A 15,786-nucleotide genomic window follows, 5' to 3' on the forward strand; every position below is an offset into this window, starting at 1 on the left:
CTGCATCTGATAAAAATAATACAAATAAACATGTTAATAAAGACTCCTACTGCATCTATAAATATAATACACATAAACATGTTTAATGAAGACTCCTACTGCATCTGATTAAAATAATACACATAAACATGTTTAATAAAGACTCCTACTGCATCTATAAATATAATACACATAAACATGTTTAATGAAGACTCCTACTGCATCTGATTAAAATAATACAAATAAACATGTTAATAAAGACTCCTACTGCATCTATAAATATAATACACATAAACATGTTTAATAAAGACTCCTACTGCATCTATAAATATAATACACATAAACATGTTTAATGAAGACTCCTACTGCATCTATAAATATAATACACATAAACATGTTTAATGAAGACTCCTACTGCATCTATAAATATAATACACATAAACATGTTTAATAAAGACTCCTACTGCATCTGATTAAAATAATACACATAAACATGTTTAATGAAGACTCCTACTGCATCTATAAATATAATACACATAAACATGTTTAATAAAGACTCCTACTGCATCTATAAATATAATACACATAAACATGTTTAATGAAGACTCCTACTGCATCTATAAATATAATACACATAAACATGTTTAATAAAGACTCCTACTGCATCTATAAATATAATACACATAAACATGTTTAATGAAGACTCCTACTGCATCTATAAATATAATACACATAAACATGTTTAATGAAGACTCCTACTGCATCTATAAATATAATACACATAAACATGTTTAATAAAAACTCCTACTGCATCTATAAATATAATACACATAAACATGTTTAATGAAGACTCCTACTGCATCTATAAATATAATACACATAAACATGTTTAATAAAGACTCCTACTGCATCTATAAATATAATACACATAAACATGTTTAATGAAGACTCCTACTGCATCTGATTAAAAAAATACACATAAACATGTTTAATGAAGACTCCTACTGCATCTATAAATATAATACACATAAACATGTTTAATGAAGACTCCTACTGCATCTGATTAATATAATACACATAAACATGTTTAATGAAGACTCCTACTGCATCTGATTAAAATAATACACATAAACATGTTTAATGAAGACTCCTACTGCATCTGATTAAAATAATACACATAAACATATTTGATGAAGACTCCTACTGCATCTGATTAAAATAATACACATAAACATGTTTAATGAAGACTCCTACTGCATCTATAAATATAATACACATAAACATGTTTAATGAAGACTCCTACTGCATCTATAAATATAATACACATAAACATGTTTAATAAAGACTCCTACTGCATCTATAAATATAATACACATAAACATGTTTAATGAAGACTCCTACTGCATCTATAAATATAATACACATAAACATGTTTAATGAAGACTCCTACTGCATCTGATTAAAATAATACACATAAACATGTTTAATGAAGACTCCTACTGCATCTGATAAATATAATACACATAAACATGTTTAATGAAGACTCCTACTGCATCTGATTAAAATAATACACATAAACATGTTTAATGAAGACTCCTACTGCATCTATAAATATAATACACATAAACATGTTTAATGAAGACTCCTACTGCATCTATAAATATAATACACATAAACATGTTTAATGAAGACTCCTACTGCATCTATAAATATAATACACATAAACATGTTTAATAAAGACTCCTACTGCATCTATAAATATAATACACATAAACATGTTTAATGAAGACTCCTACTGCATCTATAAATATAATACACATAAACATGTTTAATAAAGACTCCTACTGCATCTATAAATATAATACACATAAACATGTTTAATAAAGACTCCTACTGCATCTGATTAAAATAATACACATAAACATGTTTAATGAACCCTCCTACTGCATCTATAAATATAATACACATAAACATGTTTAATGAAGACTCCTACTGCATCTATAAATATAATACACATAAACATGTTTAATGAAGACTCCTACTGCATCTATAAATATAATAATACAAATAAAACATGTTTGATGAACACTCCTACTGCATCTGATTAAAATAATACACATAAACATGTTTAATGAAGACTCCTAATGCATCTATAAATATAATACACATAAACATGTTTAATGAAGACTCCTACTGCATCTGATTAAAATAATACACATAAACATGTTTAATGAAGACTCCTACTGCATCTATAAATATAATACACATAAACATGTTTAATGAAGACTCCTACTGCATCTGATTAAAATAATACACATAAACATGTTTAATGAAGACTCCTACTGCATCTGATAAATATAATACACATAAACATGTTTAATGAAGACTCCTACTGCATCTGATTAAAATAATACACATAAACATGTTTAATGAAGACTCCTACTGCATCTATAAATATAATACACATAAACATGTTTAATGAAGACTCCTACTGCATCTGATTAAAATAATACACATAAACATGTTTAATGAAGACTCCTACTGCATCTGATTAAAATAATACACATAAAACATGTTTGATGAAGACTCCTACTGCATCTGATTAAAATAATACACATAAAACATGTTTAATGAAGACTCCTACTGCATCTATAAATATAATAATACAAATAAAACATGTTTAATGAACACTCCTACTGCATCTATAAATATAATAATACAAATAAAACATGTTTAATGAAGACTCCTACTGCATCTGATTAAAATAATACACATAAACATGTTTAATGAAGACTCCTACTGCATCTAGAGACAGACTGGTATGAGCTACATGAGGACGTTGCCACTTAGGTCTGATTTACACTGCAGCCAAATCCAGCCTAAATCAGATCTGTGTCACATCCAGATTGGAATCTGATTGTTTTTAAATAGTCTAAATTCAGACAGGTCACATGAAATCCGATTTTGAAAAACCACATCCAGAGGTGAGGACATCTGACTCTGTCTGAAAGCAGCAACCACATCCACCCCATAGAGTTATATGCAAGTCACATCAAACTGACCAAACGTCACTTGCTGCGCGACCCGAGAGGGAGGCGCCACTGATGTGACTTTGTAACAGAGCGCGAGTATTTACTATTTGATTACAGCGCGCTGAGCACATGAGAAAAACAAGAGGAGAGAGAAAACATGTGAGCTAAACAGATAAAACCAGAGAGAAGAGCCAAACACAAGAATAAAGAAAAACAATATTGTAACGTGTTTGTTTTTGTTGTTGTCACATTTCCTGAACGTGATCGACTAGCATCAACGTTGTGATGCAACGTCTGGTCACTTGCAAATGCAGTGTGAAAAGTCAGGCCAAAAGATCAGATTTGAGAACCAAATCAGATTTGGCCTGGATTTGACTGGAGTGTAAATCAGGCCTAAGAGTTGCCCACTGCCCGTGGCAGCTAAATCAAACTTTCAGGCCGGTGGGTAAGTGCTCTTTAGGCCCCATTGACACTGCAGCCAAATCCAGCCTGAATCATATCTGTGTCACTTCCAGATTGGAATCTGATTGGTTTAAATGGTCACCTGGTCACAAGGAACATATCAGGTTCCAATCTGGATGTGACACAGATCTGATTCAGGCTGGATTTGGCTGCAGTGTAAAAGAAGGAGGACTTGTAGAAGGTGACGCAACAACCGTCTATAAAAACACCACAAAATATCTGTCTGAACACCTGAATGTGGCCAGGTTTTAATTAGGTAGGTTTTAATGAGTTAATTAGTTATGGGGTATTGTGGGGTATCAGTGTTAGTTATGGGGTATTATAGGGTATTATGTAAGCAATTTACCCCGAGTGAGAGGACATTATGCTCTCATAATGTCCGCAGTGATGGTGTTATCGGACGAGGCGCAGCCGAGTCCGATAACACCATCACTCAGGACATTATGAGAGCATAATGTCCGACCCCGAGTGGTAAATAGCTTTTCTACCACTTTTTCCCTTATACATGAAAGAAAACACATAGTTGTAACTTGCAAGGATCTTAAGTTACAATCATTATTGCCTATAAAACTTCCGCGAGACAGCAGATAGTTCCACCAACAACATCTTCTACTCACCAACAGATGGCGCCAACTCCATACTAATCCATGCGTGTAGCTTACAGCTAAGCTAACGTCAGTTAAAAGCACCGTTCCGGCCGTAAATAGAGGCTGTTCGCTTCCAGAAAGGCATAGGTTCAGAGAAAAGGGGCTTTAAAGTTGGCGGATTGCATTGGATCCAAATAAATCGGCGACGATAGTACGCACGTTAGTAAACATAGGACCGCTGCGACCTTCATTTGTTGGTTGGGGGAAAGTCCCCGGATGTACACTGAGGCGCATTGATCTCGGACACACAACTTTGCGGCATTTGTCCTCTCATAACCTCCGGAATTTAGCCAATCAGAATCCAGTATTTGAACACGTGACTAGAAAAAGTGGTAGAAAGGGTATTATAGGGTATCAGTGTTAGTTATGGGGTATTATAGGGTATTATAGGGTATTATAGGGTATTATAGGGTATCATAGGGTATCAGTGTCCTTACCCTGGCTGGTCAGAGGGTTGTACCCGATGATAGATATCCCCAGACTCTGTTCTTCCTTCTTGGTCAGAGAAACTTCATGGATCTCATATCCATCCAGGTTGGGCTGGAAGACACACACACACACACACGCACACGCACACGCACACGCACACACACACACACACACACACACACACACAAAATAAGTTCTCCGACACACAACTAAGAGACCTGGAACCAAACACTGGATAGCAGGAACAGATGGATGGAAAAGCCACCGTTCACTCACGCTTTATTTTGAAGAGCCCCGGAAGCCACGTGCGTGTGCATGTTGTGGAAATTGAGGATCTACAGTATATTGGCGAGCGAGTAGGTTTACGTTCGGTCGCCAAACTAAAATCCTGACCGCGGAGCCGTGAAGAACAGCCGTTTATGGAAGCAGATTCAGAGATAAAGTCGTTGGAACCGAACCGGAGCCTTTGGAGAATAGACGCTCCATTCTGCTGGCAGCCACGTTGCATCGTGGGATGTGTAGTGTTTTCCGCTCACCAGCGGCCAGAGCTGTTTACCTGGTTACCATGGTACTCAGTTAACACGTCACCAGGCGTGATAACGGGGCACAGGAAGTGTTTTTAAAAGGTGGCACCTATAATGTTCATGTAAGACGCCGTTAGGTCGCAGTTACTTACACTCTTATACTATCTTATACTATATACACTATATACTTATACACTCTTATACTATCCAAACCTCCACCGGCTGTCAGTCCCTCCCTCCCTCTGTCATGTCACTCGTCACACGTCACACTTTCCCCCTGCTCATATCTCCGCCACCGTTGCCCCGATCCATGCCAAACTTTGCACAGACACTCCTTGGCTGCCAAAGCACAACCCCCACCCCTCTTCTAGCGCCACCATGAGGCCGATTCTTGCAAGACACATTTCTGGACACTGCTCCTACAAATTTTGCCCTAAAATCACGCAAACCGGTACACAGTATCTCTACAGTCATGTCATCAAAATGCATCTGTCCCATCTAGCGCCACCATCTGGACATTTTTTGAAAAAAACTCATTTTTGGCCTATTTGTGTATTCAAATAGATAAGCAACCTAACGGTCGCTTATCTCCCGATTAGGGAGTCTTACTGGTATATATATAACTCTATGCACCTGTGTCACCTCAAGACCTCAGGAGGGACCACCCAATACCTCCCCAGAGAAGCCTCTTGTTGGGGAACAAATAGAGCAGGAGAGGGGAGTTTAGCCTTGGCCAGGAGGAGGAGATGGGCAGTGATTTGGCCACCACTGCTGACCCGGCCATCAGGAGGGTGTAGCGGAGGGTTCACGGGTCGAAACACCTGATGATCGATGGTTACCGCCTGAAGACATCAAGTTTTCCTTGACAAGCATTGTTAGATGTAATTATAATCGTTTGCTGTTTTAATATATACCACTGCATTGTCTGAAAGGAAGCCAAACTAAAATAAGTTTCTCTTATGTACCTGTACAAAAGACGTAACAACCAGTAAGACTCCCTAAATCGGGAGATAAGCGACCAATTGGCCTGATGGTGGCGCTAAATGTGACAGATCCATGTTGATAGGACTCTAGACATACTGTATGCCGATTTGCGTGAATCTGTAGGAGCAGTGTCCAAAAATGTGTCTTGCAAGAATCGGCCTCATGGTGGCACTAGAAGAGGGCCATGTGAGAAATGAGTGTGTGAATGTGTGTGTGCGTGTGTGTGTGCGTGCGTGCGTGCGTGCGTGCGTGCGTGCGTGTGTGTGTGTAACTCACCGTCTTGCTGACTCTGCGTTGGGGGGGTCGTCGTGTGGGGTCGGGGGGCACCGGAGGGGCGGAGCTGGGAGGAGGCGGAGCCAGCGTGGAGACAGGGGCGGAGCTGGGAGGTGGGGGCGGTGCGGGGGTGGAGCTACCCGGCGTGCGGGGGTCCCTGGCCACCAGCATGCGGACGCGGGGACCACACCCCTGCAGCACGCGCACCACTTCCTCACTGGACAGACCCCCCGTGGGGGTGGAGCCTATCTGGAGGATGTGGTCACCTGTCCTCAACCGCCCGTCCTGATTGGATGAGGGAGATGGGACGTTATGAAGATTTGGTAACACTCGCTATGAATCCTATGTGTATAAATTATAGACGTCATTACGTACTCATTATATACTATAATGCATTATAAACATTCTTATACTGCATTATGTAAGCCATTTACCATGAGAGGGAGTTGGTTGTTGGCTGATTTATTTTTTTATTATTAATTTTTTTCAGTGTGAAAAGTGGACAAAAAGTGATGACTCATCACTTTTCACACTTTTGGGGAGCCGAAATCTAGCTCAAGGAATGTTTTTCATGCAAAACAAATGCTTGCAATGGATTCAGAATCATGAAGAATCCCTAGTTTGACCCCTCAAATGCTACTTAAAGCAGACTTTTTTTTAATTTTTTTTAATATTTCTAGTGGAGTCAATGGGACAGTGAATATACAATTGGCCATAACTTTTTTTCGCGATGTTTCCAGCAGAGCAGGCCTCTCATTCTGTGGACCTTAATGACCAAATTAATAGATAAAACAGAAATAAAAAGTATGGCAGAAAATCACAGGTCCCCTCCCATTTTGGTGACTGGGTCCCCGGCTATAAGAAAGGCCACAACAGTTTGTACCTTGTGAGCAACACTGTTAGAACAGACGTAGGGTAACAGTTGTACCTTGTGAGCCACACTGTTAGAACAGTCGTAGGGTAACAGTTGTACCTTGTGAGCCACACTGTTAAAACAGACGTAGGGTAACAGTTTTACCTTGTGAGCCACACTGTTAGAACAGTCGTAGGGTAACAGTTGTACCTTGTGAGCCACACTGTTAGAACAGTCGTAGGGTAACAGTTGTACCTTGTGAGCCACACTGTTAAAACAGACGTAGGGTAACAGTTTTACCTTGTGAGCCACACTGTTAGAACAGTCGTAGGGTAACAGTTGTACCTTGTGAGCCACACTGTTAACTCATTGACTGCGCCGCCACGAGTTTCCCGAGTTATTCCCGTTGTCTGAGGCTGCGACGCCCGAGTTTCACGAGTAGGGGCTGTTTTCAAGGTTTATGCAAAAGTACACTTTCCTCTAGCCTGTGACAAAATGTCATGTTGCTATGATAAAAGGGTGGTTAAAAATCACACATCAAAGTCAGCTTGTTTGAAAACAAAGGAGAAATCGACCTCCCCATGAACCCAAAGTGAACTCATTTATCAGGACACGGCTCCGCCGACACAGTGCGGCGCGGCCGCAGCAGTGGTGGTGTCAGACAATGAAAACAAAACAAGCAGATCTTCAAGCAGACCATTCTGCATGAATCAAAAACATTTTCACTTGAAAAGCTGTGACCTGCTGCACTGAGTCACCCTAACCCACACACAGCTCCATATACACGCAAAAAAGTTCAAAGTCTCTACAAAAAAAGTTTACCAAAACAGCAAGACAACAATGGCTACATCAGAGCCTCGTAGCAACCGCCCGGCCTCTCAGGCCTCTCTATACCAAAACAAGCCAACACAAACACATCAACAACACAGCAACACCTCCCCGATGAAAGCATTCACAAATCAACACTCAAAATGTTATAAAAGTTTCAACATGAACTTACCTCAGTGTGAGGAGGAGAGCGTTGGTGTAACACACACATACAGAGAGAGAGACAGACAGATAATTCCAGTGCCGTTTAGTGTCCAGTAGATCAGTAATCCTATAGTTTCATTCGTGTAGTTTTCTTTTTTCGTTGTTTGTGAGCGGGTTTCATGCCCACACCGCGGAAGCCTAAGGCCCCGGCCGGGCGCAGCAAGCGCCCGACGGCTAGCCATGGTTCGCCGGTCGCCTCTGGTTCTGGTTCCCGTCGCGAACCAGCCCGATCCTGCACTGGACGCGGGCGAGGTATAGGGCCTCCATCGAACCCCGGTCAGACCACCATGGATTCCTTTCTAATCGCCAATTTGCCCCGTCCGGAGACGGATACGGAGTACGAGACGGAGGAAGAAGAGGCGGCGTCGCCGTCCCAACAACACACACCGCGGGCAGACACGGCTCCACTGCCCGCACTCCTCACGCCGGAATCGGTGGCTCGCCGTCCCGCGAGGCCACGCGAAGAACGCTCTGCCATGCCCATGTCGCCGAGAGATAATATCGAGACTCACTATCTCTCCCAGTCCCAGAGTGAGATGTATGTATTATCCTAATCCATATCATTGATCCATTCAAAAACAGCAGATACCAGTCAGTGCAAGTTCACAGCGCATCACTTCGTAGCCTACTTTCCTGAGCTAACTTTCGCTAAATTATTCACTCAATCAAATGATGAGGTCCGTGTCCGAGGACTTCTCCTCTCCGATGCAGATGATGTCATCGGCAGCACTGGTGATTTTGAGTGGCACCCCCCGGAGAGCAAAGATGACTCTTTCTTTGCGCATAAGTTGTGCACATGCAGCACACATTGCGCGCGTGCACACACACACACACACACACACACACACACACACACACACACACACACACACACACACACACACACACACACACACACACACACACACACACACACACACACACACACACGGAAACAGAACTTTTCATTCAATTTGAGGAGTAAATCATTTATTTTATTTTGGTATGCGTTTTCAGAAGCTGATCAAGGAAGTGCTTCTCTGTCAGGCACTGGGACACAGAGACCTTCAAGCAAAGGAACAGGCAAAGGTAAGATAAAAATAATGATATTTTTTATATATATATATATATATATATATATATATTATATGTATATATATGTATATATATATATATATATATATATATACACACACATATATATATATATAATATATATATATATATATACATATATATATATAAAATATCATTATTTTTATCTTACCTTTGCCTGTTCCTTTGCTTGAAGGTCTCTGTGTCCCAGTGCCTGACAGAGAAGCACTGGTGATGGAAGCACTTCCATCACCAGTGCTGCCGATGACATCATCTGCATCGGAGAAGTCCTCGGACACGGACCTGTACACATCATTTGATTTTGGTGCCGCCTCTTCTTCCTCCGTCTCGTACTCCGTATCCGTCTCCGGACGGGGCAAATTGGCGATTAGAAAGGCATCCATGGTGGTCTGACCAGGACCGGGGTTCGATGGAGGCCCTCTAGCCCCTCTACCTCGCCAGGGCAGGATCGGGCTGGTTCGCGACGGGAACCAGAACTAGAGGCGACCGGTGAACCATGGCTAGCCGTCGGGCGCTTGCTGTGCCCGGCCGGGGCCTTAGGCTTCCGCGGTGAGGGCATGAAACCCGCTCACAAACAACGAAAAAAGAAAAAGAAAACTACACGAATGAAACTATAGGATTACTGATCTACTGACACTAAACGGCACTGGAATTATCTGTCTCTCTCTCTCTGTGTGTGTGTTACACCAACGCTCTCCTCATCACACTGAGGTAAGTTCATGTTGAAACTTTTATAACATTTTGAGTGTTGACTTGTCAATGCTTTCATCTGGGAGGTGTTGCTGTGTTGTTGATGTGTTTGTGTTGGCTTGAGCTTCACCGAAGCCATTGTCGAAGCCTGGTGCACCCCGCGACCCACCCAACCCCTCTGGCCCGATTCTCGGACTGTGAGGAGGTCAGCCCATGTCCCTGAAAAGATACCGCCCAGACCACGAAGGAGAAACCCTACAAGGGTCTGCTACATCTGCAGCAAAATACACAAGAAAAGGAGTGAGACCTCATTCTACTGCCATCTGTGTCTTGTGCCTTTGCACAGGAGGCTTTGTTTCGAACGGTACCACGCAGAGATTGACTATGAGCATGCAAGCGGTGCTCGACGTCGATGATAGACAGACACATTTTGATGACATGAGTGTAGACATACTGTGTACCGATTTGCGTGATTTTAGGGCAAATTCTGTAGCAGTGTCCAAAAATGTGTTTGAAAAAATCGGCCTGATGGTGGCGCTATATGGGACAGATCCATTTTGATGACATGAGTGTAGACATACTGTGTAGCGATTTGCGTGATTTTAGGGCAAAATCTGTAGGAGTAGTGTCCAAAAATGTGTTTTGAAAAATTGGCCTGAAGGTGGCGCTAAATGAGAGCTCCATGTTGATGACATCAGTGTAGAGCAAGTATGTACCGATTTGCGTGATTTTAGGGCAAAATTTGTAGGAGCAGTGTCCAAAAATGTGTTTTGCAAGAATCGGCCTCAAGGTGGCGCTAGAAGAGGGGCATGTGAGAATTGATGGGTGGAGGTTGTAGTTTGGCAGGCAAGGAGTGTGTGTGCAAAATTTGGCATGGATCTGGGCAACGGTTGCGGAGATACGATGTGACGTGCAAAAGTGTGACGTGTGACGGACGGACAGACAATGTGCCCATTACACTGTAAGAAAATATTGTTTTGTTTCAGATCATAAAGTAAGCATCTCATGTAATAAATAAAGAGCTGTGAGTAAAAAAAATTAGTTGTTTGCTTGAAAAGAGACCATTCACAAAAACGTATTTTTCTCCAGTTGTTATTCTGAGAGGGCTTGGTTTTGGTGAAACAAGGGTTTTCAAATGGCTATAACTAAAGAAGTGTACATGATAAAAACATAATTATTTTTTCTGTGGAAACTAGAAGTTATCCTCTTTCCTCTGGGCCATGGCATGACATAGTCATCATTAGACAGAATTTAAAAAAAAATGGTAAACATGGTAAGAAATCAAGAAATGCTTGGCAACCTAGCTTGATAGTTCACTTTTAATGGTGGCAGTCAATGAGTTAAAACAGACGTAGGGTAACAGTTGTACCTTGTGAGCCACACTGTTAGAACAGTCGTAGGGTAACAGTTTTACCTTGTGAGCCACACTGTTAGAACAGACGTAGGGTAACAGTTGTACCTTGTGAGCCACACTGTTAGAACAGTCGTAGGGTAACAGTTGTACCTTGTGAGCCACACTGTTAAAACAGACGTAGGGTAACAGTTGTACCTTGTGAGCCACACTGTTAAAACAGACGTAGGGTAACAGTTGTACCTTGTGAGCCACACTGTTAGAACAGACGTAGGGTAACAGTTGTACCTTGTGAGCCACACTGTTAGAACAGGCGTAGGGTAACAGTTTGTACCTTGTGAGCCACAGTGTTAGAACAGTCGTAGGGTAACAGTTGTACCTTGTGAGCCACACTGTTAGAACAGACGTAGGGTAACAGTTTTACCTTGTGAGCCACACTGTTAGAACAGGCGTAGGGTAACAGTTGTACCTTGTGAGCCACACTGTTAGGCACCAGTGTGCGGACCACCACTCCTGAGCTTTTCCCTCCAACGATGCCGAAGCCCAGGCCTGAACCGTCGTTTAGGAGCTCGATCTCCTCCATGTGACCCCACGACTCCTGGAGGGGGGAGACACACAGACAGACGGACGTTATTGTTTATCGTGATGAAATAAAAACAACAGTCAAAATAATCGTATCGTGGAGATTTAAATTTAGCGTGAAATTATCCTCCGTGATAGTGATACTCTTTTACTGATACTGATAGTCTTTTATTTCACTCTCTACTAAGGCTGGGCAATATATCAAACACCAGTAAGACTCCCTAATCGGGAGATAAGCGACCGTTGGTCGCTTATCTCCACAAATAGGCCAAAAGTTTGTTTTACCAATTATCAAGACATACGGGCAGTTGACAGTTTGCCATGGTTACTCATTGAAGTTGAATCTCCATATATGGAGATAACCTACGCATCACACTAAGTCTGACCTCACCAGCCCATATTTGGGCATGAGCAACTTATGTATCCATATATGGAGATATGATGACATCACACAGTCCTCAGCCGATGATGTGGCGTGATGTCATACAATACACAAACGAGCCCTACAGTATAAAGGGGCAATTCCTGCCAGGAAAGAAGCATTTCTTCAACTCAGACCTTATCGCCAGGGTTGGCTTATAGCAGCTGTCGGTAGATAATGCCGGTCTTATATAAGGGTCATTTGTGTACGGTGTGATTTGCCATGGTTACTCATTGAAGTTGAATCTCCATATATGGAGATAACCTACGCATCACACTAAGTCTGACCTCACCAGCCCATATTTGGGCATGAGCAACTTATGTCTCCATATATGGAGATATGATGACATCACACAGTCCTCAGCCGATGATGTGGCGTGATGTCATACAATACACAAACGAGCCCTGATATGAGCAGGGCAAAGGTGTGACGTGTGACGTGTGACGTGGCGGACGTGACGGACGGCCGGTGGAGGTTTTGATACTAAACTGTATCAAAACCTAAACTGCGACGTGGAAACTGCGACCTTACGGTCGCAATTATCGATATGGAGGTATCAACATGCTAGGTATACTGTACATACTGTATGCTGTACATACTGTATGTCTTGAAATGAGGTATTGGTGTATGTGTCCAATTAATGAACACACACACTATGCATGCACGTAACACATGCACAAAAGCAGTCCATCTGTAACCAGGTGTGGTTATTTCAATAAAACCATTGTTGGAGAATGGAAATAAGGCATTTCATGTCTTTATTCTACACGTATGTATACTGTGCAGTGTACATGCATGGATATGCTGTTCATTATCTGGGTTAGGCAGATAATGGGTTAGGGTTAGACCCTAACCCTTAAAGCAGAACATTACAAACTATACAATGCAATTGTTTTTACTAATATCGTGAGTAATATCGATATCGAGGTATTCAACAACGTTATCGAATATCGAAGGTTTTCCTAACATCGCCCAGCCTTACTCTCGACCAAATCTCTTTGCCAAAAAAATAGCGTATGTTTGAAGAAACCCGTAAATGGCAAGAAGCCTCTCCATTCCCATTGAAAAGCTTCAGAGTCAGAGAAGGTCATACAAATAGCATAAATAGCTGATCTACAAGCTCAATGTTCTGCCAATCCACTGGAAATCTACTGTCTTGCAAATGGCAGGAGGTGTGAAGATTTGAAATGGAACATCAGAATGTCTGCCCCAGCAGAACCCAGCAGCTCTCATAGCATAGAGTGGAGCCTAGAAGACTATCACTGTTACACTATTTGTTGTGGTCAAAAGTGGGTTTTTTTCTTTGATCAATCTCTTAGTAGTTGTCATTACAAACACATCCATGTCATCGTTGTCCCACACAAGCCTCCACACTCTAGCCTCGCAGGCCATCCCGAGCTCCGTCATCACCAATGTGCTTCCTTTCTCGGTCTGGTGTCCCTCCCATCGAGCCTCTTTATTAGAACTTGGGTTTCTAATTTCCAATCAAAAGGCTGCATTTCGAGCGAACCCGCCTCACACCGCTCCTGATTGGTCGAGCGGCTGCTACAGCTCTCACATTTAGTAAACAAACATGGCGGACCCCATGTCCGATGCGAGTTCACAAATCGCAAATAAAAGCTGCATTAAGCGAAGTTTTATCTGAAATCAACGGCATCTCATAACTTAAAAACGAACAACAGTTTGCACTAGGGATGGCCAAATGGAGATTTTTTCTTAACCGATAACCGAAAGGCCTTATCAGTTAATTAACCGTTAACCGTTAAGGAAATGTCTTCAAAAATGCGTTAAGGAAATGTGTTCAAAAATGCGCTATTTTAGCGATTTAAAAAAGGAAAATACACCCGTTTTTCCCCATAATAAAGTGCCATATTTACACATTACAAACAATAAAACTAGGAAAAACAAGAATACAAATGTTTTCTAAAAGAAATGTGTTTTTGCAAAGAAACGGTGGCATTGAAATGATCAGTCTGTAATGTGATGCGCTTTCGCCAGGCACGTGCGCACATACAGCAAAGGGGGCTGGAGCCCTTAACTTTTATCAACAGAATTGTCCACCAAAAGGCCATTCAGCCCATGCCTCTCTAACATTCTGTGCACTCCCTGGCTATCGTCTAACAAAACAGCTGCCGCGAGATGCTCGTATGTAGAGCAATAACTTTCAATCGTATGACTTTTGGAATGGTTGAATCGGCTAAACGTGATGTCCATTTCATTCATTTTCTTCTCTCTCGAGTCTCGCCCGTGTTTTGTGTGTGCTGATGCAGCGATCATTGAATTTGCGACTCTGAGCTCAGCTTTGTTATTTTCGCATATACTACTCTGTAACCAAGACGACTTTAGCGTTCCTCACGTCATCAACATGTAACATTAGAAAGTTGTGTTTTAAGCTCTTCTTAAACGGGATTCAATGTGACGGGGTCTGTTTTGTAAAATCCAATCGACGACGGAGCATTTGTTGAACAAGTCAGCGTGTATGACTCGCGTCGCAGACTCGCAGTTGCGTGAATGCATGCATGTTACACAGCCATTGGTGTCCCAGAAATGTGTGACCACAGCGCATATAATTGCATGGTTGATGACTTGATGTTGCGTAGATATTGGTGTACGGGGCTTTTGGTGTGACACATGGGTTGATTTCCTTTTCTTTTTCTTTGTTATCGGTCAAAATTGACCGTTAGTGCTTACCGGTAACCAATTTCTTATCGGTTTAACGGTAACGGTTAGCCGTTGGCCATCCCTAGTTTGCACCTTTGGAATTTCTGTCTGGAAAAGACGTATTTGCTGTTCTGCCGACGATGTTTTGATGCGCTGATGACTACTGACTGGACCTGTCAGTCAAAGTAAGTAACTACATCATCGCGTAAAGCGTTGCCTATGGAGGACTCCCAGACTCTCCCCTGGGAGAGTCTGGCTGTTGCGAGGCTATCCACACTCTGCTAAACAGATGTTATGCTTTTATGTGTTTTGTTAAGTCCCGCAAAATATGCCCTGTGATTGGCCAGTACAGTCACTTTGATTGGCAGTTGTGTCGAAGGCTCACCCAAAAACATTATTTATGAGATTGTAGTGGCTTGTGTGGGACAACCAAGGCATGGATGTGTTTGTAATGACAACTAGTAACACATAATGAAAAAATAAATCACTTTTGACCACAACAAATAGTGTAATAGTGATAGGCTTATAGGCTCCACTCTATGCTATGAGAGCTGCTGGGTTCTGCTGGGGAAACTGGACAACAGGAGCATTTCTGCCTAACAGACCCCATGGACAGTCATTATGGATCAATATAAGTGGGAAAATTAGCCTAGAAGTTATTTAGGGCGGAGTTGTCCTTTAAATAGCAATCCCAGAAGTGGTTTAAAAGAATGTTACAACAATACTACGATGTAAGAGACACTCTGTCTTTATAAATGGACTGTAATCACT

General features: G+C 41.8%; 1 protein-coding gene across 1 annotated transcript in view; it reads right to left on the reverse strand.

Moving 5' to 3' along the window:
- patj (PATJ crumbs cell polarity complex component) overlaps positions 1–15,786 on the reverse strand; it is a gene marked incomplete at its 3' end in the record, with an annotated part of 204,503 nt that overhangs the window by 173,713 nt on the left and 15,004 nt on the right. Inside the window, exons 6-8 of the mRNA XM_080749893.1 lie at positions 11,821–11,949; positions 6,334–6,615; positions 4,558–4,660 (exon numbers count right to left, since the gene is read on the reverse strand). Of these exons, the coding sequence (XP_080606019.1) occupies positions 4,558–4,660; positions 6,334–6,615; positions 11,821–11,949 (514 nt within the window). The remainder of the gene's footprint in view (positions 1–4,557; positions 4,661–6,333; positions 6,616–11,820; positions 11,950–15,786) is intronic.

This window comes from Nannobrachium achirus, assembly GCF_963921795.1.
Source record: "Nannobrachium achirus genome assembly, chromosome: 1".
NCBI classification, from domain to species: domain Eukaryota; kingdom Metazoa; phylum Chordata; class Actinopteri; order Myctophiformes; family Myctophidae; genus Nannobrachium; species Nannobrachium achirus.